Source organism: Meles meles, chromosome 11 (assembly GCF_922984935.1).
Source record: "Meles meles chromosome 11, mMelMel3.1 paternal haplotype, whole genome shotgun sequence".
NCBI lineage: Eukaryota > Metazoa > Chordata > Mammalia > Carnivora > Mustelidae > Meles > Meles meles.
Window position 1 is genome coordinate 2,891,833 of NC_060076.1, and position 25,850 is coordinate 2,917,682.

Below are 25,850 nucleotides of genomic sequence, written 5' to 3' on the forward strand. Positions count from 1 at the left end.
AGAGGCTGCCTGTGGGTTCAGCAGGAGGAGCACTGTGATTGATGAGTGATGCCTGTGCTGTGATTGATGAGTGATGCCTGCAGTGAGCCCAGCAAGGGATGGTGGCAGCACATGGTGTGGTTCCCTTAGTCCGCAGATGGGGAAGCTGAGGCCTAGAGAAAAGTGGCTCAGATAGTCAGTGGCAGTCTTAGCGCTTGACCCCTCATCCCTGCCATTTTGCCCTGGTTTGTGGCTCTCTGCGGTTTACTCGTGACTGCACCTTAACCACGGCGACTCCTGCAATGTGCCCGGCACAAGGGGGCGCGTAATGTGTGAGTTCAGTTCGGACACCCATCCCTCCCTCCATCCCTCCATCCCTCCATCCCTCTGTCCATCCCTCCATCCGTATGTATTACGGCCTTCAGCGCCTGCAGAGCACAAGGCATGAGGATGCAGGCTGCCGGTCCCCGAGCCTCAGGAGGGCCCGCCCCGCGTGCATGTGAGGTCGTGATCTGCCCGCGCTGAGCCTGAGGACGTGCAGCTGGAATTGGGGCTTGTTTCAGACCACCTGGAAGCCTGGGTTCAAGCTCAGGAAAGGAAAGGGCCAGGGCCCAAGGGTCTGCAGACTCTCCTTTTAAAATACACATATGTCCTCTTTCCTCCGAAATTGCTTTTGAGCTCCAACGCTCCTTCCACGCATCCCCCTCCAGAGCTGCCACGTGTCACTGGCTCCAGCGAGTGGCAGTTTTCTTCTGGCCCCTTAGCCGCCCCCGCCCAGGAGTCCCATCTGCCCGTTGCTCCCGTGCTGCCTCCGCCTGGCGCAGAGGGCAGCGCTGACAAGTGGCCGCATTCCCCACGTGCTTCTGACCCGCCGGCTCCTCCCCGGGCAGGCCTCGAACACGGGGCGGTGGCGGCTCGCCTGGCGTGATGAATCCCACCTCGGCGGCCGCTCATCCTGAAGGCACCGGTGCGGAGGCTTTTCTGACCTTGCTCTGGCCGTGAAGAAAGGAGAAAACAGAAGGGCAGTGCGGGGCCGAGCCGGGGAAAGCAGTTTATGATGATTTGCTTCAAAACGCACAGCCTTGCTCGGGGTAGATCTCCCAGGCAGATGGGGGTTTCGCGGGCAACGTGTTTAAATGAGGTTTATATCTTACCATTCGGCCCCACAGAGCCACGCGTGTGTGTGTTTTCCAGACGTGTGCTAGTGGCTGGAAAGGAATGTCTGCGGCCTGAGCCCGGAGCATGTGACTGCTGCTCATCGACTCCGAGTGGCCGCGAGAGCAGCGGGCCGGAGCCCTCCTGATCCGCACGGCGTCCTCGAGCCGGCGGGTCGGAGGGCCCCGGGCGCCCGCCTGCGATTGCAAACCTCATCGCCAGCACGAAGCAGCCTCTCTTAAAGGCCGGCTTGTTTCCCTCGTTGTTGTTCTTCTGGATCATTCCTGCCCGTGCCTCTCCATCGAGGACCGTGGGCTTTCCCGGGGTCCGTGCCAGCTACATGCAGGGCGAACACGGTCCCTTTACCGTGGCTCCCGCGCCAGCCGTCCGTACTGGCCGCGTGTCCTTGTTTGTTCCAGAGACATTTGTCAGCTCCTCAGACACGCCTCCTTGATGGCACGCGTTAGCAGAGGAGCCTTCGTGCTGAGGGGTATCGATTTTCCACTTGTGAAGAAATACTGTTTCCACAGAACGAGCTCATCTCCTGGAGGACTTCGGTCTTTTTCACGTTCAGGATAGTAAAGGCTTTAAAGGAAAAAACACACAAAAAGCCTTGGTTCATGTTGTGAGTTGCTGTGGAGAGGTGAGGTGCGGTGTTGGCTCACCTGGGAGACGGCGAACCTTTCGGTGGCAGAGGGCACGTGTGCACATGTGCGGGTACACACGTGTGTGTGCGTGTGTGTGCGTGTACGGCCTCTGCCCCTGGAAGACCTTCAGGGGCCCCGGCTGATGGTGGCTTCACCACCTCTAACATGGGTGTTTCGAGGCTCCCCAGGAGTGGGAGGTTTCAAGTGACCCCCTTGACATCTGTGCCCATCCACGGGGTGGACCTTGTGCCCATCCATGGGGTGGACCTCAGATACTGCAGGAGAGGCTGGAAGCTGTGGTCCAGCCAGGCCCGGAAGAAGGGGTGTGTGGTTTTGTGCCCGACTGTGGGCCCCTGGGTGTGGGGCGCTAGGTAGAAACGCAGGTCTGGGTCCTGCAGATCTGGGTGTAGTTCCTCAGTTGGCTACCGATTGCTGGGTGACCCGGGACAAGGTCCTCATTCTAATCCAGCCCTGGGGTCTGCATCTGATAAAGGGGAGTCGGGGGGGGGGTAGCATACAGGAGTAGCGTCTGTCGTTGTCCCTAATGGTCAACTCCCAAATGCCGGCTCGTGTCCTGACGGCTGAGAGGTGGGGGTTGGGAGGCAGGTTCTTTCTCTCTCTTTTCTAAAAATTTATTTATTTGGAGATGGGGGGAAGAGGGGCAGAGGGAGAGGAGGGGAGAGAGGGACTGTCAAGCAGATTCCATGCTGAGTACGGAGCCCCAACTCCTGACTCTGGGATCCTGACCTGAGCCACAATCAAGGGTCGGATACTTAACGGACTGAGCCACCCAGGTGCTCCCGGAGGCAAGCTCTCTTTGGAACCTTTGCTGCGGATTCTGCGTGTCCATCTACCATCTGTCTGCTCATCTGTCTACTCACCCACATAATCTCACGCTGTCCACCCGTGCACCCCTTCAGCCACCCCCCACACCCATCCTTTCATTCCCATGTCTGTCCGTCTACCCGTCTGCCTACCTGCCCGTCCATTCATCCTCCCAACCGTCCAATTACCTACACACTCATCTGCTCACCCACACACGCACCCACGTACCCATCCGTTCACCGGCACCTCCGTCCATTCATTCCCACCTCTGTCCACCTGTCTATCCATCCACTGTCCATCCTCTCTTCCTCCCATCCATCCATCTTTCATACATCCAGCCCCCTCCCATCTGTCCATCTATCCATCCATCCTCCCTCCTATCCATCCATCCATCCATCCACTATCCATTCTCCTTTCCTTCTATCTGTCCATCTGTTCATCCATCCATCCATGTATCTATCCATACATCCTCCCTCCTATCCATCTATCCATCCTTCCATCCACTATCCATCCTCCCTCCCTCCCATCCATCCATCCTTCCTTCCTTCCTTTTTTCCATCCATTTTTTTCATCCATCCGTCCTCTTTCCCATCTGTCCATCCACTATCCATTCTTTCCTTCCTTCCATCCATCCATTGTCCATTCTTTCCTTCCTTCTATCCATCCGTCCATCCATCCAGCTATCTAGCCACATCAGCATTTGCCGGGCGACACCGTGTGGCAGGTACTTGGAATGTAAAGTTCAAAGATGCAGCTTCATGTGCTGATACATTTCTAGGAGGTCCCGTGTGCTGTGTCGAGCGGCCTCAGTTCACAAGAGTGAGGGACCTGACTGGCGTCTGCTGGCTACGGCTTGAATGCGGGACTTGCTGCTGTGCGCTCTGGGTGGGGGTCGGAGAGTGGTGTTTGTGATGGCCGTGGTGTGATGAGAGTAAGCCTATCCTGTGTTTCCACCACAGGGCCCAGAGTCCGAGCCTTTTGGTTTGAATAACATATTTTAGTGACAGGAGAATGGAGGGAAGGTCTGCACCTGGGGGGTGGCAGTGGGGATGGACACCAGCAGACTTTTTTTTCCCCCCAAAATAACATTTGTTCCTACTCTACATTGTAGAGTTGTAGGAAATTGTCATATAACAGCCAAGGAAGAGCAGGAGGCAGACTGCACAACGACAAGGGAGAGCAGGAGGCAGACTGCACAAAGATAAGGGAGAGCAGGAGGCAGACTGCACAACAACAAGGGAGAGCAGGAGGCAGACTGCACAACAACAAGGGAGAGCAGGAGGCAGACTGCACAAAGACACCCAGTCACTGCCTACATTTTCTTCATTTCTGCCTGGCCCTTTTAAGCAGTTTATAATCTTAAATTTTAAAAATTTATTTGAGAGAGAGAGCGTGCAAGCGAGAGAGAACACGAGCCAGAAGGTGGTTGGGGAAGCAGAGGGAGAAGCAGACTCTTCTATAGAACAGGGAGCCCAGACGTGGGGCTCGATCTCAGGACCCCGGGATCATGACCTGAGCTGAAGGCGGACGCTTCACCGCCTGAACCACCCCGGTCCCCTGGCAGTATAGAATTTTAAAAATTAGACTCTATCGATTGTACACGTTTCGTAACCTGTTTCTTTCACTTAAGGGATCCTGAGTGTATTTTACGTGAGCGGATTTCCTCCTACAACATCAGTTCAGCTGGCGGCTCAGGTGCCCTCAGGTGGGCGCGCTTGCCTCTCTGTCCCTGTGCGCTGGTGCCGGGCAGTCAGGCTGCTGCGGGTTGACTGGCCATTGTAAGCTGCTGCGGGAACAGCTCTGGAGCTGCAGTGTGCCGCGCATCCCAGAGCGGAAGCTGAGCGTCTCCTCCATGTCCCCAGCGCAGCAGGGGCTTTCTTCTTCTGCCCAGGAGAGCGGGACGGTTCCCACTGCCCTTCCTGGAAGGATTTGCTGGTGGCCCCTCGGGGACATGTCCTGCAGCCCCCCCGCCCGCCTCTCCATGCCCGGGCAGGACGATAAGCTGAAGCTTCAGGGTTAGCCTGGAGTGCTGTCCTGGTTCGGGGACCCTCAGGGTCTAGCAGGATGAGCCTCGTGACGGGAGGCACTGGGCTGGGCCCCCCGTGGCAGAGGTCCTGGGAGCCCCGATCTGGAACTCTCGGCTCGGCTCGGTTTGCACTGGTTACTGCTCTGTCCTGGGTTCCCCTTTAGTTTCCTGGGGTGCAGACCACTTGTCCTTTCCCCAGAAGTCCCTGCGGCCCACCTGGCTTGTCTGTCCGGTCCACACACGTCCCCCTTCAGCGACTCTGTGCTTTGCAGACTGGCCCGAGGTGGACTTCCGGGGCACCCTCCTTGCCCTTCTAAACACCTTGACCGAGTCTGTGCTGTTGTGTTTCTGACCCAAGCTCCACATCTGGACCCCGCGGGGCTTTAAAAATAAGCAGATTCCGGGCCCCGCTCTCTTCCACTCCAGAGCTTTCCGGGGGTGGACCTGGGGGGCTGCGTTCTGAAACTCCGCCAGCGAGCGCGGGGACGCTGATCGGCTGCTGGTTGCTGGGGAGTCCGTGCGCCCTGATGCAGACCCCGTGGAGAGCGCGGGGTCAGAGCAGGCCGCGGCTGGGTGGGGACAGAGCGAAGACGCCTTCCCAGCGCGCACACCCTGCGCCTCTGGCTGCGGTCCTCCTGGCCGTCACCTCCGCTCCTTGCGCCTTCACTGGGGGTGCGTGTGGCTCCTCTGCGTGGGACTGGCCCTCCGTGGACACGTCTTTCTGCTGTCACCCCCTACCCTGCCCCGTGCACACGTTCCGGCGACGTGGTTGGTGGATTGCTGAGCCCGAAGGCTAGAGCCCGGGGTACGTGGGGAGGAGGGAAAGACACTAGTGTGTGTTCATTCTATTCATTAACTGGGATGCAGGCGGGAAGCGCAGATAAAAGTTGGTAAAATGGCACTGTTTGACATTTATGCTTTCAGAGGAGCTGGAGGGGCTGTGGGCTGGGAGGGGTTGATCGTGGCCCGGCCCCTCCGTCCTGGGATGGGGCTGCCCGGCCAGCGGAGCCGTGGGAGCCACACGGGGGCCTCGTTTCCCCTGCAGGGAGGTGCGCCCTACACCCTGACTTCCCACGTGGGACTGCTGCCCCCCCACGTCTGACCCCACGACAGGGGCCCCCACACCTGCTCCCAGCTGCCCCTGCCTCCGGTCCCCGCAGCAGGGTTTCGTGGGGGGGTCCTGCCGGAGCACTCCCCTTCCTGCACGCACGCCAGCCAGGGACAGTCCCCTCCGACAGAGAGGGCCACGTGGAACCCCACATGAGGAGCTGCCTCTGGCTGGATGGGAACCCGGAGCTGAGTCCCTCACCCCATGGATGACAGGTTCCAGCCCGGAGCGAGTGTCTGCGCGCGGGGGGCCGAGGCTGCCGTGTGCATCTGTGTGCGTGGACCGCAGCGCGTGGACGCACCGGGACCCCTGCCCCTGGCTTCAGGACACTCCTCTGTGTCCTCTCCCCTCGGCCTGGGGCTCGCCTGTGTAGGAAGCACCGCATTCCAGGGCAGGAACGGGCTTCGTCCCCGTGCCTGTGCTGACCAATGGCTGGGGCGGCCGGGGGGCTCCGCCGGCAGGAGCCTGGCCTGTGTCTGGCCGGCGGGGACGATCGGGCAGGTGGTGAAGGCCATCGGCCGCGGGGGCACGGGAGGGCGAGGCGTGCGTGCCCAAAGCCTCCAGGCCCCGACATTGCTCACTTCCGTCACACGCAGCAACGCTGCTTGAATGGCTGTTCGCCCTAAACGCGGAGAGCTCGCGACCGCCGAGAGAAGGAGCAGAGCCGGCTCGCTCGCTGCTTGGGACAGGCCCTGGGTCGCACATGAGCTCGGGGCCTCGGCCGGGCCGGCTGCGCCGCGAGCCCCCGGAGACCCGTCTGGGAAGCCACAGAGGCACCCCGCCGTTCTGTGGATTCCTGACTGCCAGGCCCCGGCCCCCAGCGTGTGACCAGGTACCGGAGGACCGACCACAGCACTGGACGCCTTGGCCGAGGTGGGCCTGTCGCCGGCCAAGCCTTCGCTGTGGCTTGGGTCTTCCCTCCCTCTAAAAAATTGCGGCTGCGAGGAGGGCGGCCTAGAAGGGAGCCTGTGGCTCGTGTCTCAGCGGGGAGCTTTAGGCCAGAGACCGTGCCTCAGTCTCCCAGTCTCCCGAACGTGCCAGGCTGCTCCGGCCCTGTAGCATGTGAGGGTTCAGAGGCCCGCGAGCCGGGGTCCCAGGGTCGCCGGCAGCCGGCAGCGGGTGTCTGTGGATTCAGCGGTGGTCCTCACGGGCCATGTTCACGTTCCTTGTCCCCGAACACACACGGGCCTCACCCGCAGCGTGCAGTGCACGCACTCTTACACACGTACCACTGCACACACACAGACAGGTGGGCTCGCGCACCCTGACTCGGGGAGTCTCCAGGTTGAGCCTTGTTCCTCCTTCCCCGGGTGGGGCGTCTGGTGCGGCAGGGGCCCCAGAAATCCCGCAGCGAGTCACCAGCAGTTTCGTGCGTGTTCTGCTTTATGACTTTGTGCTCTGGGGCCGCGGCCTCCCGTTTCCCTGCCTCAGTTTACCCGTAATCGTCTGAGGAACCTCTTCCCTACCTGCTGCCTGTTGTCGTAAGGACCCGTGGAGTCCCTGTCTTGGGGCCCTTGAGGCTGGGAGACAGGTGGACCCTGGGTCGCAGGACAGGACGGGGGAGGGTCGGGGCAGCCGGAGAAGGAGACGCTGCTGCTCATCGCTGAGCACGTCAGAACTTTCGTCCGGGCGGGCCCGTCGCTCTGCGGAGATGCTGCTCGGGTCCCCGCATGCAGCCTGGACCTGGAGCTCTTGGTCTGCCTTTGCCTGACCCTCTGAGGCAGCTGGACACCGGTGTCCGCGGTCATACAGGGAGAGGAGGGGCTCACGAGAAAGGAGCTCCATGCTTGGATGTTTGTGTCAACCCTGCTGGGGAACCTGGGGCACGTCACTTGACCTCTCTGGGCTTCTGTGTGGCCCTCTGTGACCCGGGTCAGCCCTGGTGTGAACATGCTGTGAAGCATCCGGCGGCTTCCAGAGCAGGGGCGCGGGGTGAGCCCTTGGTAAGCGTGTCGCGTGCTATGGCTCCCGCGGCCCGGATGAGGCCGACTCTGGTGGGGGTGAGGACGAGGCCCAGCGAGTGGCTCATGGCTGGTGCGCGGAGGGCGGAGGGGGGAGCCCAGCCGCCCGAAGCAAGCGGAAATGGCACGTTTAGCATGACACGCGCCAGATCGCTGCCTAGCCCTGGCCCACAGGTGTTACGCTGAGTGTGCGTGCTTACGAGGTGAAATTGCTTAGGGAACAGCTGTGAGCACACACGCCTCCCTTCCCGTTTGGGGATGACTTTCTGGTTTCTCGTGGAATTACAGAAGCGTCTTTCTGGTCTTCCCAGGTCATCTCTGCCGTGTCCAGACTCTCCCTGCACCATGTGGCTCAGAACAAAGGAATCAGGTGAGCTCACCGCGCGGCCAAGTGACCCCCCCCTTGTCGTCCCTGCTACCCCCGTGCCACCCATGGGCCTGGCCCCAGCGATTAGCGGTTAGCGTCTGCAGCCGATTAGCAATTAGCGTCTGCAGCCGATTAGCGGTTAGTGTCTGCAGCCGAGGTCCTCTGTCCTGCGTCTTTCTCATGAATTTTCAATGTGGTGTTGCATTGCCCGTTGGCCGCGGCTGTAGGGGCGGGGAGGGAGGGGCAGGGAGGGGCGGGGAGAAAGGGGAGCTCCCCCGGTTCCCACCAGGGAGATCGTGCATGTGTGTTCCACTGACGGCCACAGGATCTCTTTCGATTTCAGTTGTAAGATCAGCAAATTAACCGTTTCACAGATCATTGCTTACCTAAGTGTCCTCCCCACGCATCAGGACTTCCCGCTCCCAGGCCCAATGCCGCTTGGTTTTCAAACTCAGCCTCGGAGGACACCGCGACCCCCGTGGTCTGCCCTCCGGTGTCCGACACCGGGCGGGCACGTAGGCAACAGGGACAGGGGAGGGCAGCCCCAGTGAGGGCCGATGGCTGCTCATTCTGACCCACAGGTGAGGGGTCAGGGAGACACCTAAACGGGGACCACGTTCCAGATCGGGTGGGCACAGCGGAGGACCTGCCCTTCCTCAATGTCCCTGGGGCACGTGGGCCAGCGGGTAGGGATGAGAGCCTTGGGAGGACAGAAATAGCCCTGCCCTAGGGTGGAGTGAGCGGGGTGACGCCCGGGTGCGGGCCACATGGCGAGGGTGCTCTACGATGGCAGGGGGTCACCCCCTGGTGTTGTCTGTGGGGGACATCCCATGCCTGGGGTTGGGGGTCCCAGGACTATGGTGCCGGGCGCAGCCAGGTCCGCCGAGCTGCCCCCTGGGCGGGCTGTTTGCCCAGGTCCAGAGAGTCACTGGGACAGACACGAGGGTGAGGGAGCGGACCCCCAACCCCATCCAGCAAGTCTGGTGCCTGCTCTGAGGACTTAAGAGATTCCTTTGAACTGGGGACATCTGTTCGTTGTTTCTAGCCTCGGAGGCAGGAGAGGCTGTGCCAAGCCGTCGTGAGGCTGTGTGCTGAGCACGCGCGGGAGGGTGTTTCCAGGCTCAAGCTCCCGCCCCCACCAGGCGGCTTACCCCGGGGACATCGCTGGCACCTCGGGGCCCCCGTCGGCCCCCTCCCCGGCCCCGCCAAGCTTCCGTGAGGTCTGTAATAGGGACGGTTGAAAACGTTCATCGGGAACCAGTGCGTTACTTCTGGATACCGAGACAGCGCGCAGTTTGGGTTTCCTCCCGAAACGATCCGCGGTCCGTCTGCCTGCTGGCGTGATGCGGTTGTACGTCCCAGCCGGCTCAGCGAAGCCTCGTCTGTCCCCATGTCCGTGTGTCTGCGTGTCCGCGTGTCCGCGTGGGAGGGGTGAAGTTCGTGCAACAGAAGCTCGTCGCGTTCTTTGCTCCTTCCCGGGAGGCCGGAGCGTCATCTCTGCTCTGTATCCATGTCCCCGAAGCGGGGCCTGGCCCGGGGAGCCGGGGTACGTGCTCGTTCTTGGGGCTGATGACCGCCTCCCCCACCCCGAGCTTTGCCCTGGACGCGGCGGTCCTGCTGTGGTTCCAGACTCCGCAGTCCTAGGCTGACGGCATCCTTCAGTGTAGGGAGTGGGGAGGAGGAGGCAGCGAAGGGAGGGAGGTGTCTGCAGCCCCAGGCAGGGCAGGGCTCCCAGAGTGGAGCAGCCCCGCCGCACCTCCCCCCTGCATGGCGTCCCCCCTGCCCTGCCCTTTCCCTTCCTCACCCGAGCCCTGGTCCGCAGCTCTCCTGGGGTCCTTTCCCTTCAAAGTTCCCCCCACCCTGGGGACAGGAGCTTCTGTGCTGTGAGCTCAGGGGAGGGCAGTGCAGTGGGGTGGCCTCCCGTCCCCCTGACACGCGGCGAGTTCCCCAGCCGACGGGGTGTTCTGGAAACCACCAGCCCTTGATGACACTAAGTAGCTCCTCGTGTAAGAGCTTTTCTTCGCGATCTTCCTTTCCAGAGGTTTCCGTGCGGCCAAACCCTTTCCTCTCTTGAGAACCCACCAGCCAAGCCTGTGGCCGCGAAGAGAGTCTTCCTGGTTTCTTTCCTGGCTGGACGGGAGCCCAGCGTGCTCCTTTAGTAAAATGATCATTTTTACGGCCTTTGCGCTTTGCCTAATGAGCTGATTTTCCACAAAAGCCCTAATTATACTTCTCAGAGACTGACGAATGGGGGACTTAATCCGAGCCCCCCCCCCCCCGCTGCCGGCTGGAGGGTCAGAGTGAGGTTGGGTCCGGGGCGGGGGAGGTTCCCCGGCTGTCCTCCAGCCCCGCGGGTGGGGGTGACTGTGGGCCTTTTCACAGCCAGAGCGGGCCCTCCAGAGGGAGGGACGTCCTGTCCAGGGATCATCACAGCGCTGAACGGCAGCGGCAGGGGAGAGGGCAAAGGGCGGGCCTCTCCCGGGGGAAGGGGAGGCCAAGGAGCCTCAGCCCAGGAAGGTTCCTCTGTCAGGCACCGGCTCACCCGGTGGCCCTTAGGCAGGCTCTTGGGGCCTCTGTCTCCAACTCTGTAGGCCGGGAGGTTCCCCTGCTGCGTAAGGTCGCTGTGAGCCCCTGACACTCCGTGGATGCCCACGGCGGGCTGGGGTGGTGGGCAGAGAGGGGCCCCCAAAGCTACAGCCCCTGCCTGGCTCCTGGACCTGGAGGGACAGGGAGGGGGATCCCGTAGGTATATTTAAGTCGTTGCAGATGTCGTTGTAAGTAGAAGCAGGAGGTGGGAGGTCAGAGCAGAGCGGGGAGGCCTGGTGGAGCAGAGGTCGCGGTGACGGGACCACGGCCGGGGAACGCCGCGCCTCAGAGCTGGCGAAGGTGGGGAGTGGATTCTCCCCCGAGCTTCCAGAAGGGACCCCGCCTGCTGACGCCTCGACTTGCGCCCATGAGGCCCAGGTCCAGACTGCTGACCTCCACAGCTGCCGGAGAGCAAGCCGTGTGGAGCGGGGCCGCGGCGACGGTGGACGTGGGCGGCTTTGCGAGGGTCCTGGCGTGGCGGGTTGGGCACCGGGTCCTCGCCGGGTCGCGGCTCCCCCATCCTCGGCTGCTGTCCTTTTTACCACGTGGAGAAAAATTCACGTGACGTAACAGTAATCCTCTTAGTGCGTATGGTTCAGTGGCATTTAGCACCTTCTCTGTGCTGTGTGCCCACGATCTGGCTGTCCCCTCGCTCCCGCCGCCTCCGCTGTTTGCTCTCCCCACGTCTGCCACGGCCCCTGCTGGGGCGTCTGTCGGCAGAGTCAGCCGTGTCCGCTGGTGTGCGCGCGCCTGTGCCTGGCGTGGTCGCCGCATCACTTTTCTCGTGCGCCCGCTTCCGCACCTTGACAACTTGTATGTCGGCGCACCAGCGGCTGAATCTGAACGCTGACCTCGTGCCCGCTGGCGCAGCGGGCGCCCACAGTGCCCCAGACCCTCCCCCGGGGGCTCCTGTGAAGGTTCCAGAAGGGATGGATGGCCCTCCTTGTGCTGAAGGCAGGGGTGGAGGGAGGGGGTGTGGCCATCCTGCCCGGGAAGTGTTGGGGGAGAGGGCAAGATCAGGGGGAGGGAGGGACCTTCTGGTTTAAAGATCTCAGAGCCGGTGGCTGCTGGGCTGGTGACAGGGGGGTTGCCGGGGGGCAGCGGGGGGTGCGAGGCAGAGTGAAGGGGCCTGTGTTGTGTGGGCCAGGCCCGGAGTGAGGGAGCTCTCCTGTGGGTGTGGCTCTGCACCCTGGCCCGGCAGGTGTGCGGGACACAGACCCTGCCTCCAAGCAGGACGGGCCCCCAGGGCAGGGGACAGGACTGCACCAGCACCGTGGGGCCTCCTCCATTCATCTGACCACACCACTCCCGCTCCTCCTGCTTCTGAGCTCGCGCCTGCTGGGAAGGGACGTCCTGTGGCTCCATCTAGCCTCCCGCCCCCACTTGTGACCGTGACCCACTCCCAGGGAGAGAGGACATGCCCTGGGGCGGAGGGGAGAAGCAGACACTGACCTGGGGAGCACCATGGCTGTGTCCTGTCTACGCTGGCCACCAAGACAGAGCTTCTCTGTGGCGGCCCAAGGCTCTAAACATTTCCTGCTGTCCAGGGCCTTCACTGTCCTTCCCCGGGACACCCAAGTGTCCCCTGCAGGTGAGCCGCAGCCGCTGTCCGTGAATGGGCCCTGGTTCGGGGAGCACCTGGCGCATGGCGTCCAGCTGACTTCCAGTGAGTCCATCTGTCTGCACAGAGACGTCAGGGGAGGGGGGGGCTCTTCTCATCCTTCCCCTGCCGCTGAGCCCAACTCCTGAGAAACGCTTGCCTGTGCTCGTCTCCGCCACCTCCGCAGTGAGCCCCGGAGCTGGAGAGACCGTATTGGTTGAAAATGCGTCAACTGGGCCGTTTTGTGCCGGGGCGGCGGGGAGCTGAGTCGTGCTGGAGTTGGTCACGGGGAGCAGGAGGGCTGCCCGGCGGGAGGCCCGCGAATGGCCGGCTGGAGCTTCCACGGCTGGGCAGGGCCTTTAAAAAGACCGTGTGGCTGCCTGTCCCTGCTCCGCTCCCGCATGTCGGGGGTCAGGCGGGCCTCCTGTGCCTGCACCTGCCCACAGAGGACACTCCCCCGGCTGCTCTCACAGCCTTCGTGTGCCCTTCCCACCCTCCAGCCCCTGTCGGTGCTGCCGGTCAGCTCTCCACCCATCTGTCCCTCTGCGCCCGTCCATCCACCCATCTGTCCCTCTGTCTGTCCGTCGATCTGTCATCTCTGCGCTTACCCGTCCTTCTTCTCACCCACTCGCTCGCCTGTCTGTGTTTCCCTTCTCCCCTCCGTGCTCCCGTCCCTGCGTCCATCATCTGTCCGTGTGTCTGTCCTGCCCCTACCTGCCGCCCGCCTGTCTGTCTACACATCTGTCCATCTGTCCATCCATCTGCTTATCCGTCTTTCCACCCCCCCTTCTTGCTTCCATCCGTCCCCCGTCTGCCTGTTTCACACGAGTGTGGGTGGTTGGTGTCCCTGTGGCGCTGGGAAGCTCACGGCCTCTGGCCCGGTCAGGGTCTGGCAGTGAGAACGTGAGGCCCGTCTGCTCCACAGCGCAGCCCAGGCATCAGCTGGGTTTCACGCTGGGGAGGGGGCAGATGGAGGCCTGACCCCGCCGACCTGCGTGGTGGTGGGACGCCGGGTCAGTTTCCTTTCCACAGAGCGTCTGTGGCCTCTTTGGAAAAGCAGTGTCAGAGCTGGAGCTCCCTCCCGGCTGCTGTGGAGGCTCGGAGGAGCTCCGTGAAGTTCTCAGCACAGGCCCCGACACACGGCAGGGGAGGGGGCGTCTCTCCTGCCCCGGTTTCCTCTCCTGCCTGCGGGGGTCTGGTGGCACCCACCCGGAGGGCTGAGCGGGCTGGAGGTGGCGCGTCCGTTTCCCGCTTCCCGATTGATGGAGGATGTGTGGGTTCTGCCTGTGGGCCAGCTCCGTGGCGCCCACGCCTCAGGGAGCCCAGGGTCACCGCTCTGTTTGAGGTGCTCGGAGAAGATGTCAGGGGACAGCGGGCATCCAAGCGCAAGCACCTGCTCCAATCTGTGGCTCACGAGCATCCCCCCAGCCCCCTCGGGCCTTCCTGGGGCCGCTCGGGGCCCAAGTTCAGAATCATGACGGGAGCTGTCACCCGTGCTCACGCTGGCCTGTCCTCGCTGACAGATATGCCTGGTGCCCAGACGAAAGCCCCGGGCGCACGAGTGGCCTCCTGGGCGGGGGACCTGCCTGCGCCAGGCGGTGGGACGGAAACCAAGCAGGGACTGGGACCTGGCGCGTTCGCCGTGACCCTTGCAGACTCATGAGGTCCCTGGGCTGAATTTCAGACCCTTTGCTTGGCCCTTTGTCCCTCCTCCTATGTGTGGGGAAACTGAGGCCCAGAGGGCTTCTCCCCGTAGGTGGGGAGATGGACACAGGACCCTGGTCACAGATGGCTGAGCGTGTCGTAGCAGGACACAGGGCAGGGCGGGGTGAGTGGGGAATGCGACCCGAGCCCTAGCGGCACAGGGTGAAGGGCCGGCCGGCGACACTTGAGTCCGGGCTGCTGGTACGACCTTCAGCAGGTTCCTTAGCCCTGGGCCTGCCTCCCAGCCTCTGAAAGGAGGCCCCGGGTTACTGATGGTCAGAGCCCTCGGTGAGGGCCCAGGGACGGAGCAGCCCTGCAAGGTGGTTCTCTGGTGGGGCCTGAGGATGCCTTTGAAGACGAGCCCGGGACGAGCGGGTGTGAGCTGAACGTGGCTTTAAGAACATACACCCTGCGGGGCGCCTGGGTCTGTGGGTTAAGCCTCTGCTTTCGGCTCAGGTCATGGTCTCAGGGTCCTGGGATCGAGCCCCGCATCGGGCTCTCTGCTCAGCGGGGAGCCTGCTTCCTCCTGTCTCTCTCTCTCTCTCTCTGCCTGCCTCTCTCCCTACTTGTGATCTCTGTCTGTCAAATAAATAAAGAAAACCTTTAAAAAAAAAAAAAAGATCATACACCCCGGACCTGTGAATAGGGCTCACTGGGAAAAACCCCAGGGCCTTAATGTAAGGACAACACAGGGAGGAGAGACCCGGGCAGAGGAGGGGCAGTGAGACCACAGAAGCAGGGACTGGAGGCATGCGGACATCACCCAGGGACACTGCTGGGGTCCCCAGGAGCCGGGACGGGCAGGAGGCCCACCTCCCTAGAGCCTTGCGTGGCCCTGCCCATACTTCGATTAGGACTTCCGGCCTCTTGCACTGAGAGCGTGAATTTCTGCCGGTTTAAGCCACCTGGTTGGTGGTACTTGGTCATCGGTGGCCCCAGGACCTTAGTGTGGGCTGTGTGGCTGGGCAGCGGGCTCTGGGATGGGCCAGATGGGGGGGCCCCCCTCCAGCATGCCCGGTGTGTGGGGCTGTGATGCCACCCTTCCCAGAAGCCAGCCAACGTCCCCACGAGCCCGAGCCATGTCCTCCTGCAGCCGCTGCCACGGAAATCCGCCAGCAGTGGGGGGGCTCGGGGTTCAGAGACCCCCGCCGGTCAGCAGAGATGGGAGGGTGGGCCTTTAGGGACCGTGGCTCCTCCTGCACGGGTGGCCAGTCCCCAGAGCATTCGTTGTTGGGGGCAGTGAGCACGTCCATGCATCCTGGGCCCAGAGACCTGTCAACTCCTGTCCCATCCTCGGGGGAGTGACGATGACTCCAGGCGGCAACCAGCGAGCCAGTAACAGCCTGCCTCTTCAGCAAACATCACCATGAAAAATGGATCAGGGCAGCTCGTTTTCAGAGACGGAGCAGGAAGCGTCATGCGGCGGGACGTACAGGTGTGCAGAGGGCGGTGAGGTCATTCCGCTTGCCCACGGGGCTGCATGGTGTCCTGGTGCGGTGGCGACGTTGGGGGTGCGGCCTGGGGCGGGGACTGTCGTTAACAGGCTGTGGCCCGAGGTCAACTGTGCCGTCTGCAGCCCTGAGCTCAGTTCCCGGCGGTGGGGACGGCCCCGTGCCAGGCCGATGAGTCGGAAACAGGGCAAGAGTCACCGTTGCGCTTTTGCAAAAGGTTTCCTGGTGCTTTGGGCATGTCCAGGGCCGTGCAAGGCCAGCGCGCTCAGAAGCCCGAGGCGGCGCCTCTCACCACGGACAGAGGGCTCCTAGTAGCCAAGCGACCGTTTCTGCCACATGTCACCACACTGCCCTTCTCACTGTGGTTCTCACCTGTCCTGTCCCTCCTTGGCGTCTCTTCCTCTTCTGTGTTTACTCACGTATTTAAGTTTTAATTATCTTGGACACCCCCAAGCCTGCAGGCTAGTGCAGGGCCCAGACCATCCCGGCTCGCTCCCGACCCGGCCCTGCTCCTGCACCCCTGCTGCTCCTGTCCAGTCAGGCCTACGAGATCTCACGTGGGGCTCTGCGTAGTCATCGTCGCTTTGGACCTTTCATCAAGAGACTCCAGTTGACTCGGGCGACTCGCTGTTTCTCTCGCTGTCCCATGAGGCGTCCGGTCGCTGTTTGTGACTCTGGGTCCTGGGCAGCAGCCCCTCCCCCCGCCCTGGTGCCTGTCCCCCACATCGTGGCTGCCCATGGGCCAGCGATCCAAACGCCCACCTCCACCCGGGGGCCCCACTCTGCAGGGGAGGACGTGGAGGCCCCGGTCTCCCAGCTGGTCAACGGTGCCGCTGGGACTCCATCCCCCGGCCCACAGGTGGGGGTCAGCACAGAGTGGGGGGTCCCAGGGCCTGGGCCCGGCACTGGCTCGGCCCTTCCAGCCTCGGCCCCTGGCAGGGCTGATCCTGGGGGCAGACCCACGTTGGGGTCACTGGTGAGAGACCTCGACAGCCCTGCACCCCGACCCAGCCCCCGGGGCTCTGGCCCTCCCTGCTGCTGCACTGCTCAGGGCAGGGGCGCCCGGCTGGCTTTGTGTCCAGTCCCCAGCGGGGTTGGTGACCGCAGAAGGCTGTGTTTTCTGCCATTTGGTGACTTCCTGCCTTGTACCCTGCCCTCCTTGAGCACTCCCGGGGCTCTGGACGTCGCCGTGCTGCGGGAATCTGGCCGGCAGGGCTGGAGCAGGCTTGGGGCGGAGTGGTGTCCAGCTGCGGCCCCTCCCAGGAGGCGACGCTGAGGCGCCGGTGGTCCCGTTAAAGCAGAGGCCTGGAGTCCAACCCTGACACTTGTCTGGGCTCTCGGCCCGACGGACTCCAGGTCAGGCAGTGGCCCGCCTGGACTCCCGGCCCGTGGCCATCTCCCCACCCAGGGGCACCTTCAGAGCGAGCAGTGGCACCCCCGGAAGGCCTGCTGCCCAGTTCCGCCCCGCAGCGGCCATGCAGACCCCGTGGTACGCGGTGGGAGGGCTCCAGTCTGTCCTTGTCCTCACTCGGGCCCAGCCCAGCCCTCCCCTGCGACGTGGCTGCCTGCCCCACTGTGTGCTGCCTTCCTGAGTCCCACACTCCAGGGGGACAAGTCCGAGGGTGGGGCGGCAGGGGGACCGGGTGGGGGGCGGGGGGCACCCAGATGCCGGGGTCCAGGCACCCTGCAGAGGAGGTGATGTTAGACCCGGCTGACCCCCAGGGAGGGAGTGGCGGCAGGTCTGGGGCCCCGGAGGCCCCGGCAGAGGATCTGGGAGGGAATGCCCTTGGCTTCCTGTGGGAGGGAGAGGGGCTGGGGACAGTGGAAGAGGCACGTGGGGAGGGACGGGCAAGGCAGCGGCGGGGGTCTCCGTGCCGCTGAGTGTGCTGGGAGCCCCGAGGGATTTCGGCGGCGGTGTGGCCTCTGAGATCGTGTGCAGAGCCCTCTGGCCAGGACCAGTGAGGGACCCCGCTGTAGTGTCCGGGCTATAGGGATGGAGGGTGATGGGGTTGGGGGCAGAGGCGACATGAGGTGGCTGGGTGCAGGGAGCGGTGCCCTAGGCCCTGTGGGGGGTCTGTCCCTCGGGCTGCTGCCCACAGATGGCCGGGTGCCTGCACACAGGTCGGGGGCCCAGGCTTGCTCCTGCCCCGGTTTCTTCCACTCTGTGGCCCCTCTTGGGGGCAGTCCTGGTTCAAGCCCAGCTCTGCCCCTTCTGGCTGGTCTCCCGGGACAGCTTCCTTCACGTCTCTGGTTTGCGGTCGTCATCTGTGATGAGATGGTGGCGCCCATCTCGCGGGCGGTTGTCCGGGCCGACTGGGAGCTTGAGGATGCCCCCTCCTCCTCCTCCTCCTCCTGAGGCTCCCTGAGCCCCTCGTTTGCAAATGTGGTGGGGGGGGCTTAGTTGCACTTCTGTCCTTTCAGCCGGGAGGGGGGAGTGTGTCCCCCACCCCAGACCCCCAGCCAGCAGGTGGAGGCTCAACCGATTGCCCTGGGCCCCACCCCGCCTCCGGGCAGCAGGTGCCGTGAGGGAGGGGCAGCCCGAGCTCGCCAGGAAGCTGAGCTGCTTTTCGAAGCCGAGCCCACAGGTCGGGCTTCCCCTGGGGTGCGATCCATTCTCGTCCTTCCAGAAAGAGCCCCGACACTGATTTGTGACGCCGGCCACACGGAGGGGGCCTTTAGGGGCAGGTCTTGGCTTGGCCTCTCCGTCATGGGAGATCCACCGAGGGCAGGGTCCCTGGCCTTCTTAGGACGTGGTGATTTGGGGCGGGTAACACTTCCCAGGAGACAGGCAGGAAGTGGGGGGACAGAAGAATGCCTCTGGCTCTGTGTCACCCCAGTGTCCCCCTGCACCACGATTTGTTCTTGGAGGTGAGAGAAGGACGGCCCAGAGAGGCGTGGCATCTTGCCTGAGGCCACGCAGCGACTTGGTGGTCACGCCGGCCACCGGTCAGGTCCCCAGCTGGTCTCTCGGCTTCCGTGTGTTTACTCAGAAGATCTGCTTTGCTCACACGTTGACTTGTTTTTCCGGAGCCAGTCAGCGACACTCGGCGCGGCCAGTGAGAGTTTCCGTTTCTTTCTGACCCCTCTTGCCCTGGAGTGTCCGCCACGGGCTCCGACGGGCCGCTGGCCCGTGTGATTCGGGAGTGGAGTGGGGTCGGGAGGCTTGGGCTCCACCCTGCCGTCGCAGGCCTACGCTGGGCCCAGAGGGTCATTTCAGGGAGCCCCGGGCGTGGGAAAGGAGAAGAGGGAATGGTCTCGATTTCCAGCAGCAGCTGGAGTGTTCCCTGTTCTGTCTGAGCTCCTGGCTGGGGGGGGTGGGGTGGGGTGGCAGTCCGGTGCGGTAAAGACGCCCGCAGTGTCGGGAGAGAATCCGGCTTTGGGCCCGGGGCCGGCGGGCTCTGGGGTCTCTCCTATGCAGCCTTCTTCCTCTCTCCACCCTGAGAGCCTCTCCTGGCCCAGCGCGTCCGAGCTCGGACACTGGTCGCTCGGCCAAGGTCAGAAGATGTCTGGGGGCTCTGGCCCCTCGGTGCCCGGTTTGGAAACTTCTGTGCAGGGAGCATGCTTCGGGGTTCCGTCGGGCCGCGCGGGGATGGCTCTGGCGGCGGCGGGTTCTGCAGCACCTCCCATGCCCTGGGGGACGTGGCCAGAGTGTTCTGCCCGGGCAAGGCCACGGCGGGCCGTGGGGATTTCCTGCCTCGCCCGGGCACGGGAGGGAGACAGCAGGGTGACCGCGGGGGCTGGGCCCTGCTGACCCGCAGGCCTTTCCGCTCCTCGCTGCTGCCGTTCTGAGAAGTGGGCCGGAAAATCGAAAATGTGCCGGGCTTCTGGGCTGCTGAGAAGTGGCACGGGGCGGGGGGCGAGCCCACCATTCCATCTCGACCCTGAGGTCAGAGCATCTTCCTCGGCCTGGCTCCAGTTTTGGAAGCAAGGGCAGAAGCAGCCTGGCTGGGCCTGGGGGTCACTCGGGCTTCCTCTCTGCTGGCGGGAGCTCTTACCTGCTCCCCACCCCGCGTTGCCTTGGGGCTGGTCACCCCTCCCCCAGCCCACATGTCTGCTGAGCCTTCCCCGGGGGTGGCTTCACTTTGGTGTCCCCCTGAAGCCCCCACTGAATGGAGACACAGAGACCCTCCTGCCTCTGTGCGGACTTCGGTTTAAGATCCCGTAACGGGGTGGCTGGCTGGCTCGGTGGGTTCAGCGTCCGACTCTCGGTTTCAGCTCACGTCCCGTCTCAGGGTGGTGGGATCGAGCCCCATGTCGGGCTCTGCGTGAAGTGAGGCGTCTGCGTGGGAATCTCTCCTCCTCTCTCCCTCTGCCTCCCTGGTGCCCTGGCCCTGCTCACTCGCTCTCAAATAAGTGAATCTTTAGAAAACGAACAGTAGATCCTTGTGGTCAGTGCCTGGGCCGGCCCACCTATCCCTGCTCCCCAGCCGCGGCCCCCAGGACCGCCTGCCCCGGCCCGGCCCAGCCACACGGAAGCTGCACGTCCTCGTGTGCACGAGCGCATCCCTCTGCCCCGGCTGCGACCTCCGGCCCTCCACTGATGACCACGTCCCTGTCGCCCTCCACTGTCATCCACGCCAGGCCCCATGGGTACCGTGGCCCATGCAGCTTCACAGAACGCCCGTGCCGCAGGCAGTTAATCCCTGTTTTACAGATGAGTTAACTGAGGCTGGGGAGCACCTTTGGCAAGCTCTTGGGCTGGGAACCCGGCCAGGTCCAACCCCCATTGATAGGAGGCAGGAGCTCTGCACTGAGCATTGGACTTTGCCCTCCAGGTCGGCTCCCCCGCCACCTCCTCTGAGAAGCCCTCCTGATTTCTCCGGGACTGGACTGTCCTTCTGCCCTGAGCCTTTCCTCCTGCTCCCCACGCCTCTCTGGGTCCCTGTGCTCTTCAGCCCCGTGCGGCCTTCATGCAGGGTGCGGGTCGCCCTCCTCTCCAACACGGGGTGCAGCCTGAGCCAGGTGTGAGCGTGGGGGGGTTGCGCCGGTTGGCGTTGCCCCCGGACGCAGTGGCTTGTCCACACCGGGCGGGGAGACGAGCTGAGGGAAGACATGAGATCCGTCGGCCTGTTTGGCAGGAGAGCCGTTTTGATAGGGAAACCCTGGAGCTTCATGGCCTCCCAGCGGCCTAGCGGGCGGGACCCGGTGACTCTGTCAATAAGGAACGGGTCCGCCGGGTCCGCCAGGCCGCTGTGCTGGTGATGTCTTTCCAGTTGGCCTGGCTGCCCGTCCCCTGGCAGACTGATGCCCCCTGCCCGCCCCCATGCTGACCTCTTCCTTCTCCCCCGCCCTGGGCATACCTGGGCACACCTGGGCACATGAGGCTGACCCTGATGGTGTCCTGTCCCGGGCCCTCCCGCAGCCCCGCTGCACCTCGTTCTGAGGCCAGTTTCAGATTAGGAAACTGAGGCCTGGCCAGAGAAGTGAGCTGCCCAGAACCCCTCTGGTAGGGCCAGCGCTGTGGTCCCCCACCTGTGGGACTAGGAGGCCGGCACTGAAGTTCCCACGTTCCAAGAGACTCACTAATCCCAGGTGGACTGGACGGCTGTTCTTCCCTGCAGGGCGGTCCCGGGGGCTGGAGACCCCCATGCCCCTGGGGCCCGGTCTGCTCTCTGGGGGCCTTGGGCCCGTCTCACTCTCCAGGATGGGAACCCAGGCCACTGTCCCCCACCCGTCTCTCATACACACCAGGCCGACCAAGGGGGACTGGAGCCATCTGTGACTCTGCCTGTCCACATGGACCCCCGAGGTCACTTGCAGGAAGCGATCTGCGAGTCGGAATTCCAGCTTGCTTCCGGACGCAGTGAGGCTGTGTCTCAGACCCGGGGTCCCGTTCATCTGAGCGCCCAGAGAACGTGGGAAAACGAACGCTGTGTCCTGTGTTTGCTGGGCGGGGCTGAGTGATCTTGAACGCCGATGTCGGAGCCGAGCGCTGACCCGAAGCGGTCTTGCCTCCTGGAATAGGAAGTCTTGCTTCTGCGGGATGTTCTTCCGAGGTGCCGGGAGGGAGCGCTCCGAGGGGTGGGCTGGAGACCCTAGTGGTGGTGCTGGCTCTGCCCCCGGGGGAGGGGCTGCCTGCGGGCCTGGCTTCAGGAGTCAGCAGCCGGAGTTGTCGTCCGGGAGGCCGTGGGGAGCTTGGGGACAGCCTGTGTCTGAGCTCTGGACTGGGCAGGTGGGCTCTTGGCGCGGGCCACCCAGCGGGCAGGGAGGGCGACCCGCGCTGCCACGTTCGGGACACTCGCTGGGCAGAAGGACCTGAGTCCAGAGGCTCACTGCATTACCTCATTTAATCTCAAGTGACTACTGCTGCCCTTCTACAGTTGGGGAAACTGAGGCAGAGAGGGAGCGTGCCACATTGGGCCACATCGTGCGTCTGGATTCTTAGTTCTTAGCTCTCTCCACAAGGCCACCCCTAAAATGAAGGTGTCAGAGGTTGTGGGGTCTGTTTTGGCTTCTGGCCAGTGCTCAACTTCCAGGGCATGGGGGGCTCGAGCGGGGGCCAGCGATCTGGTCCTGGGTAGGGCCGTCTGCTGACACAGCTCGGGGACGAGATACACACCAGCCTTGCGCCCGGGGGTTTCGTGCTTGGGGGCGGAGGAACCTGCGGAAATGGCCCCTGGAGCCCCGTGCTCAGGGCCTTCCAAGAAAGCACATCCGTGCCCCATATGGCTGGACTCCTGGAGTCCACCCTGCGTGGACCCGAGATCGCCACCTTCAGCTCCAGGACCCCGAGCGTCTGGTCTGTCCCCTTCCAGGCCATGCGTCCTGCCACTGCCCCCATCCCTGTAGGCACAGTTGCCCACGTGGGCGCTTTCCGAGGCCGTAGTTTCTTAGCGGATTCTCAAAGAAGTCCTGAGGACGAAGCCCAGAGCCTGATTTATGGATCCCTGAGCTTCTCCCTGAAGCAATGACCACGGCAGCCCCGAGGGCCGCTCAGAACAGGTGCCGGTAAGTCCCAGTGAGTGCATGAAGGAGAGCGCATGAGGGTTTGGAGCCAGGAGTCGGGCTCTCCTCCGTTCTCCGGTCAGGGGTTTAGGCTCAGACATGCCCTCAGGGTGCCCTGTTTTCAGGTCCCCTTCCTCTAGCTGGTGACTCCTCGTGCCCCCGGCGCTGGGACTGCGATTGTCCCGTGCAGATAGGTCGTGCCGGCCTCAGCCGCTGGATGCGGAAGTGGTCCTTGTCGGCGAAGGTGGGGTTTGGGGGGCTCCTTGAGGAGCAGCGGTGTGGACGTCTCGCGCGCTGCCCCCAGGAGCGGGGCGTTGGTGGGGGAGTAGACCCTGCCTCACGTTTCTCTGCTTCGGGCCCCGGCACCCCCTTCATGCCCTCGGCGCTCCAGGTGGGAAACTGGGCTTCCCAGAAGCTGGGCTCCAGGAAGCTCACGCTCAGGGAGGGTCTGATGGGACAAGAGGAGCCCATCCCGCCACGGGGGCACCCGGGGGCCCCGCTCTGGTGTTTAACCCGCGATCGTGTCTGTGCAGACCGTTTCGCTCTGCCTCCTCCTCCTCCTCCTGTCCTCTTCAAGAGCACGTCAACTCCGCCGGGCATGTGGGCATTTCTTGTTGCGCCCGGCCGGGGGTTGGGGGGCGGATGCCGCACAGGGCGGTCGGCATGATCCGCGGTGCCTGGGGCCGGAGGATGGAGCGAGTCCTTACTGTAGCGTGGCCCCTCGGGCTTCAAGACAGAGCGTAGACGGAGCCCCGTACGGTGCCCTTGTGCAAACCGCCGTCCCCGGTGCCAAACCAGGGTCAGATTTGTAAAGTCACAATGCAGGGGAGACTCGAAGACCTCCGCATGGGTTCTCGGAGCCCCTCTTGAAGGTGCTTTCCCGTCTCTGATTCAGGCCTGCCATTTGTGGATGACAGCTTGAGACTGTGACGTCCGTCCGCCCGCCCGCCCGCTCCCTGACCTCCTGGCCCTCTTCGTCCACCCCTCATCTCCTTCATGTGTCCGCTGACCCACAGATCAACCACTGTCCCACCCACCTGTCCTCCCAGACAGCCATCTGCCATGCACCCCTTTGTCCGTCTGTCCCTCCGTCTGTCTTTGCCTTCAGTGCCAGGCTCCGCGCTGGGTGGACGTGGACGCAGGCCGAGAACCTGGTCAGGTCTTCTTCCGCCATGAGGCAGGAGTGAATGGGATCTTGAAGGAAGCTGGGTCTTGGGGAACAGGGGGGGCAGGGGACAGGGGCACAGGACGGGGGCAGGGGCAGGGCAAGGCCGCCCTCACCCTGTGTGTCCCTGTCTCATCTCGGGGGCGGCGCCTCCCTCTCCTGCTCGGGTCCCCGCTCGTGGTCGTCTGTCTTTGGCTGTGGCGGACATGCACCGGGTTTTCGGCTCCATTCTCAAGGGCTCGTGCCCAGAACGAGGGTGTTAGGATACGAGGAGCAGACTGGGTTCCGCTGGATTCTGAGCCGTACAACCCCCCCCCCCCGCAGGAAGTCTGTCGCTGTCCTTCTGCAGGCGTTCACCATGTGTGACGTCAGCCTTGGGATTCCACAGTGCCAAGGTCACTGTCACCCTTGTCGGGAGCAGTTCCATCGTCGGGAGGAGGGGTTGGATGTCGGGTCGAGGGCCAGAGAGGTGGTGGCATGGGAGAGAGGACAGGGGAGGTGAAGGGACCGGTCCTGGGCCACGAGGCTGAGGGAGGGGAATGTGACGGGGCTGGGGGGCCACGGTGTGGCCTCAGGGGACGGCTTCCTGTGGGGATGACCCAGGAGCTAGGGAGCATCCGTGCGGGCATCCGGTGGACAGTACTGGGACGGGCCAGGCTCCGTCTGGGGCCCCTTCCCCTGTGGCTCCCTTTCCAGAGGGGAGACAGGTCCTTTGGGAAGGCGGCCCGTGACAGAAGGTCCCAGCGCTTTTCAGGACGTGCTCTGACCCCAAGACGGGCCCCAGTGGGCTGGTGGGCGGGATGGCAGGGGAGTGCCCGCCTTCTCAGAAGCCCCAGCGTGTGCCCAGCGTGGGCAGCCTCCCTCATGGCCTCCCTCTTGGCCACTGCCCTCGGGGGCGGGGGGTGGTGCGCCTGGAGTTCCACGGTCCCTGCCAGAGTGCCCTGCTGTGTCCTGTCCTCTGGTGCGTGCAGCCAGCAGCCCCCCCGGCCTGTGTGAACCACGGAATATTTCAGGAATATCCCCGAAGAGCAGAGGCAGGAGGGTCTCAGCGTGAAAGCTTCCTGCCATCCCCGATCCTGTTCCCTCAGCGGCCAGCAAGGCCGTGGGGCACTCGGGCTGGGTGCCCGACCGGGGCACGGAGACCTGCTCACCACCCTCTCCTGTCTCCACAGGCCCTTCCCCTCGGAGGAGACGGCGGAGAATGACGACGACGTGTACCGCAGCCTGGAGGAGCTGGCGGAGTAAGGAACCCGCGGGACCGCGTGGGGACGGGGATGGGGGCGTCGCGGCCCCCTCCGGGCAGAACCGCCCTGCTGTCCCGCCCGGGGCCTTCCACGCAGCTGCTGGTGGCATGGGTGCCCCTGGCTCTGCGAGAGCTCAGGCGGACAAGTGCTTCTTCAGTTCACGCTGTGTTCTGGAAGGTTCCCCAGCATCTGCTGGGGGTGGGGAGAGCTGGTGTTTCCAGAAGCAGAGACCTCTGGAGCTCAGGCTGCAAGCAGAGGCAGTTTGTGGGTTCAGGGTTGGGCGAGGAGCTGAGACCAGGCCACCCGAGGCCGTGGGGGGCATCTCCCCTGTCTCTAGGACCCCACACTCCCGTCGCCATGTTCCGCGCTCCCGCGGCTCAGGCCCAGCCACCCTCCCGGCTGTTTTACCTCACGGTCCCGGAGCCCCCAGGAACCAACGAGAAGCCTGGGGCTGTGGCTCTTGAAGAAGGGGTCGGGCTCCCTGGGCCCCCGCTGTGGCCGGGGGTGGAGTCCCGCAGCGGCGGCTCAGAGAAAGGCCCCAGGCTTCCGGGAGGAGGGGCCGTGGGTGGAGGGGGCGGGGACACCCCCATTTCCTGCAGGCGGGACGGGTTCGCGAAGTGATGGGCCTGTCCCGGGTGTGTCCCGGGGCTCCTGACCCGGCCGGCCCCCTGCCCTTCCCAGCTTCCTGCCGACTAGACCCGTCGTTCCCATTTGACAGCAGACGTGGCTTTGTTCCAGACCCTCCGGGAGGGCTTACCGTGCCTGTCCCCCTCATCCTGCAGCACAGCCTGGGACGAGACCCAGGAAGAGCTGGTGTTCAGCTCGTCAGCCCGGGGTGTTTCTGTGCTTAATGCCGGCCCTCCCCGCCAGGGCTGCCTCCGTGGCGTGGGGCAGGATCCCCGTCTATGTCAACAGTCTGAGTCATCCAAAACCCAACATGTCGACACCGAGCTGGCGGCCCGATCTCGGGGGAGTCTGTGAATCGGGCACCTTGCCATCCGGTGGGAGCGGCTGCCCCCAGTCCACCTTCCTGAGACCGGGCTGGCCCCAGGGCCCTGGGATGACCCTGCTGTGACGTGTGGGGCTC

The 25,850-nt window shown here is 63.8% G+C and overlaps 1 protein-coding gene across 4 annotated transcripts in view; it reads left to right on the forward strand.

Annotated features, from left to right (window-relative positions):
- The window catches only part of VAV2 (vav guanine nucleotide exchange factor 2), a 151,637-nt gene that overhangs the window by 71,739 nt on the left and 54,048 nt on the right, over nt 1-25,850 (forward strand). For all 4 annotated transcript variants that reach the window (XM_046022975.1, XM_046022977.1, XM_046022976.1 and 1 more), the window contains exons 3-4: nt 8,013-8,071; nt 24,692-24,760. In XM_046022975.1, the coding sequence (XP_045878931.1) occupies nt 8,013-8,071; nt 24,692-24,760 (128 nt within the window). The remainder of the gene's footprint in view (nt 1-8,012; nt 8,072-24,691; nt 24,761-25,850) is intronic.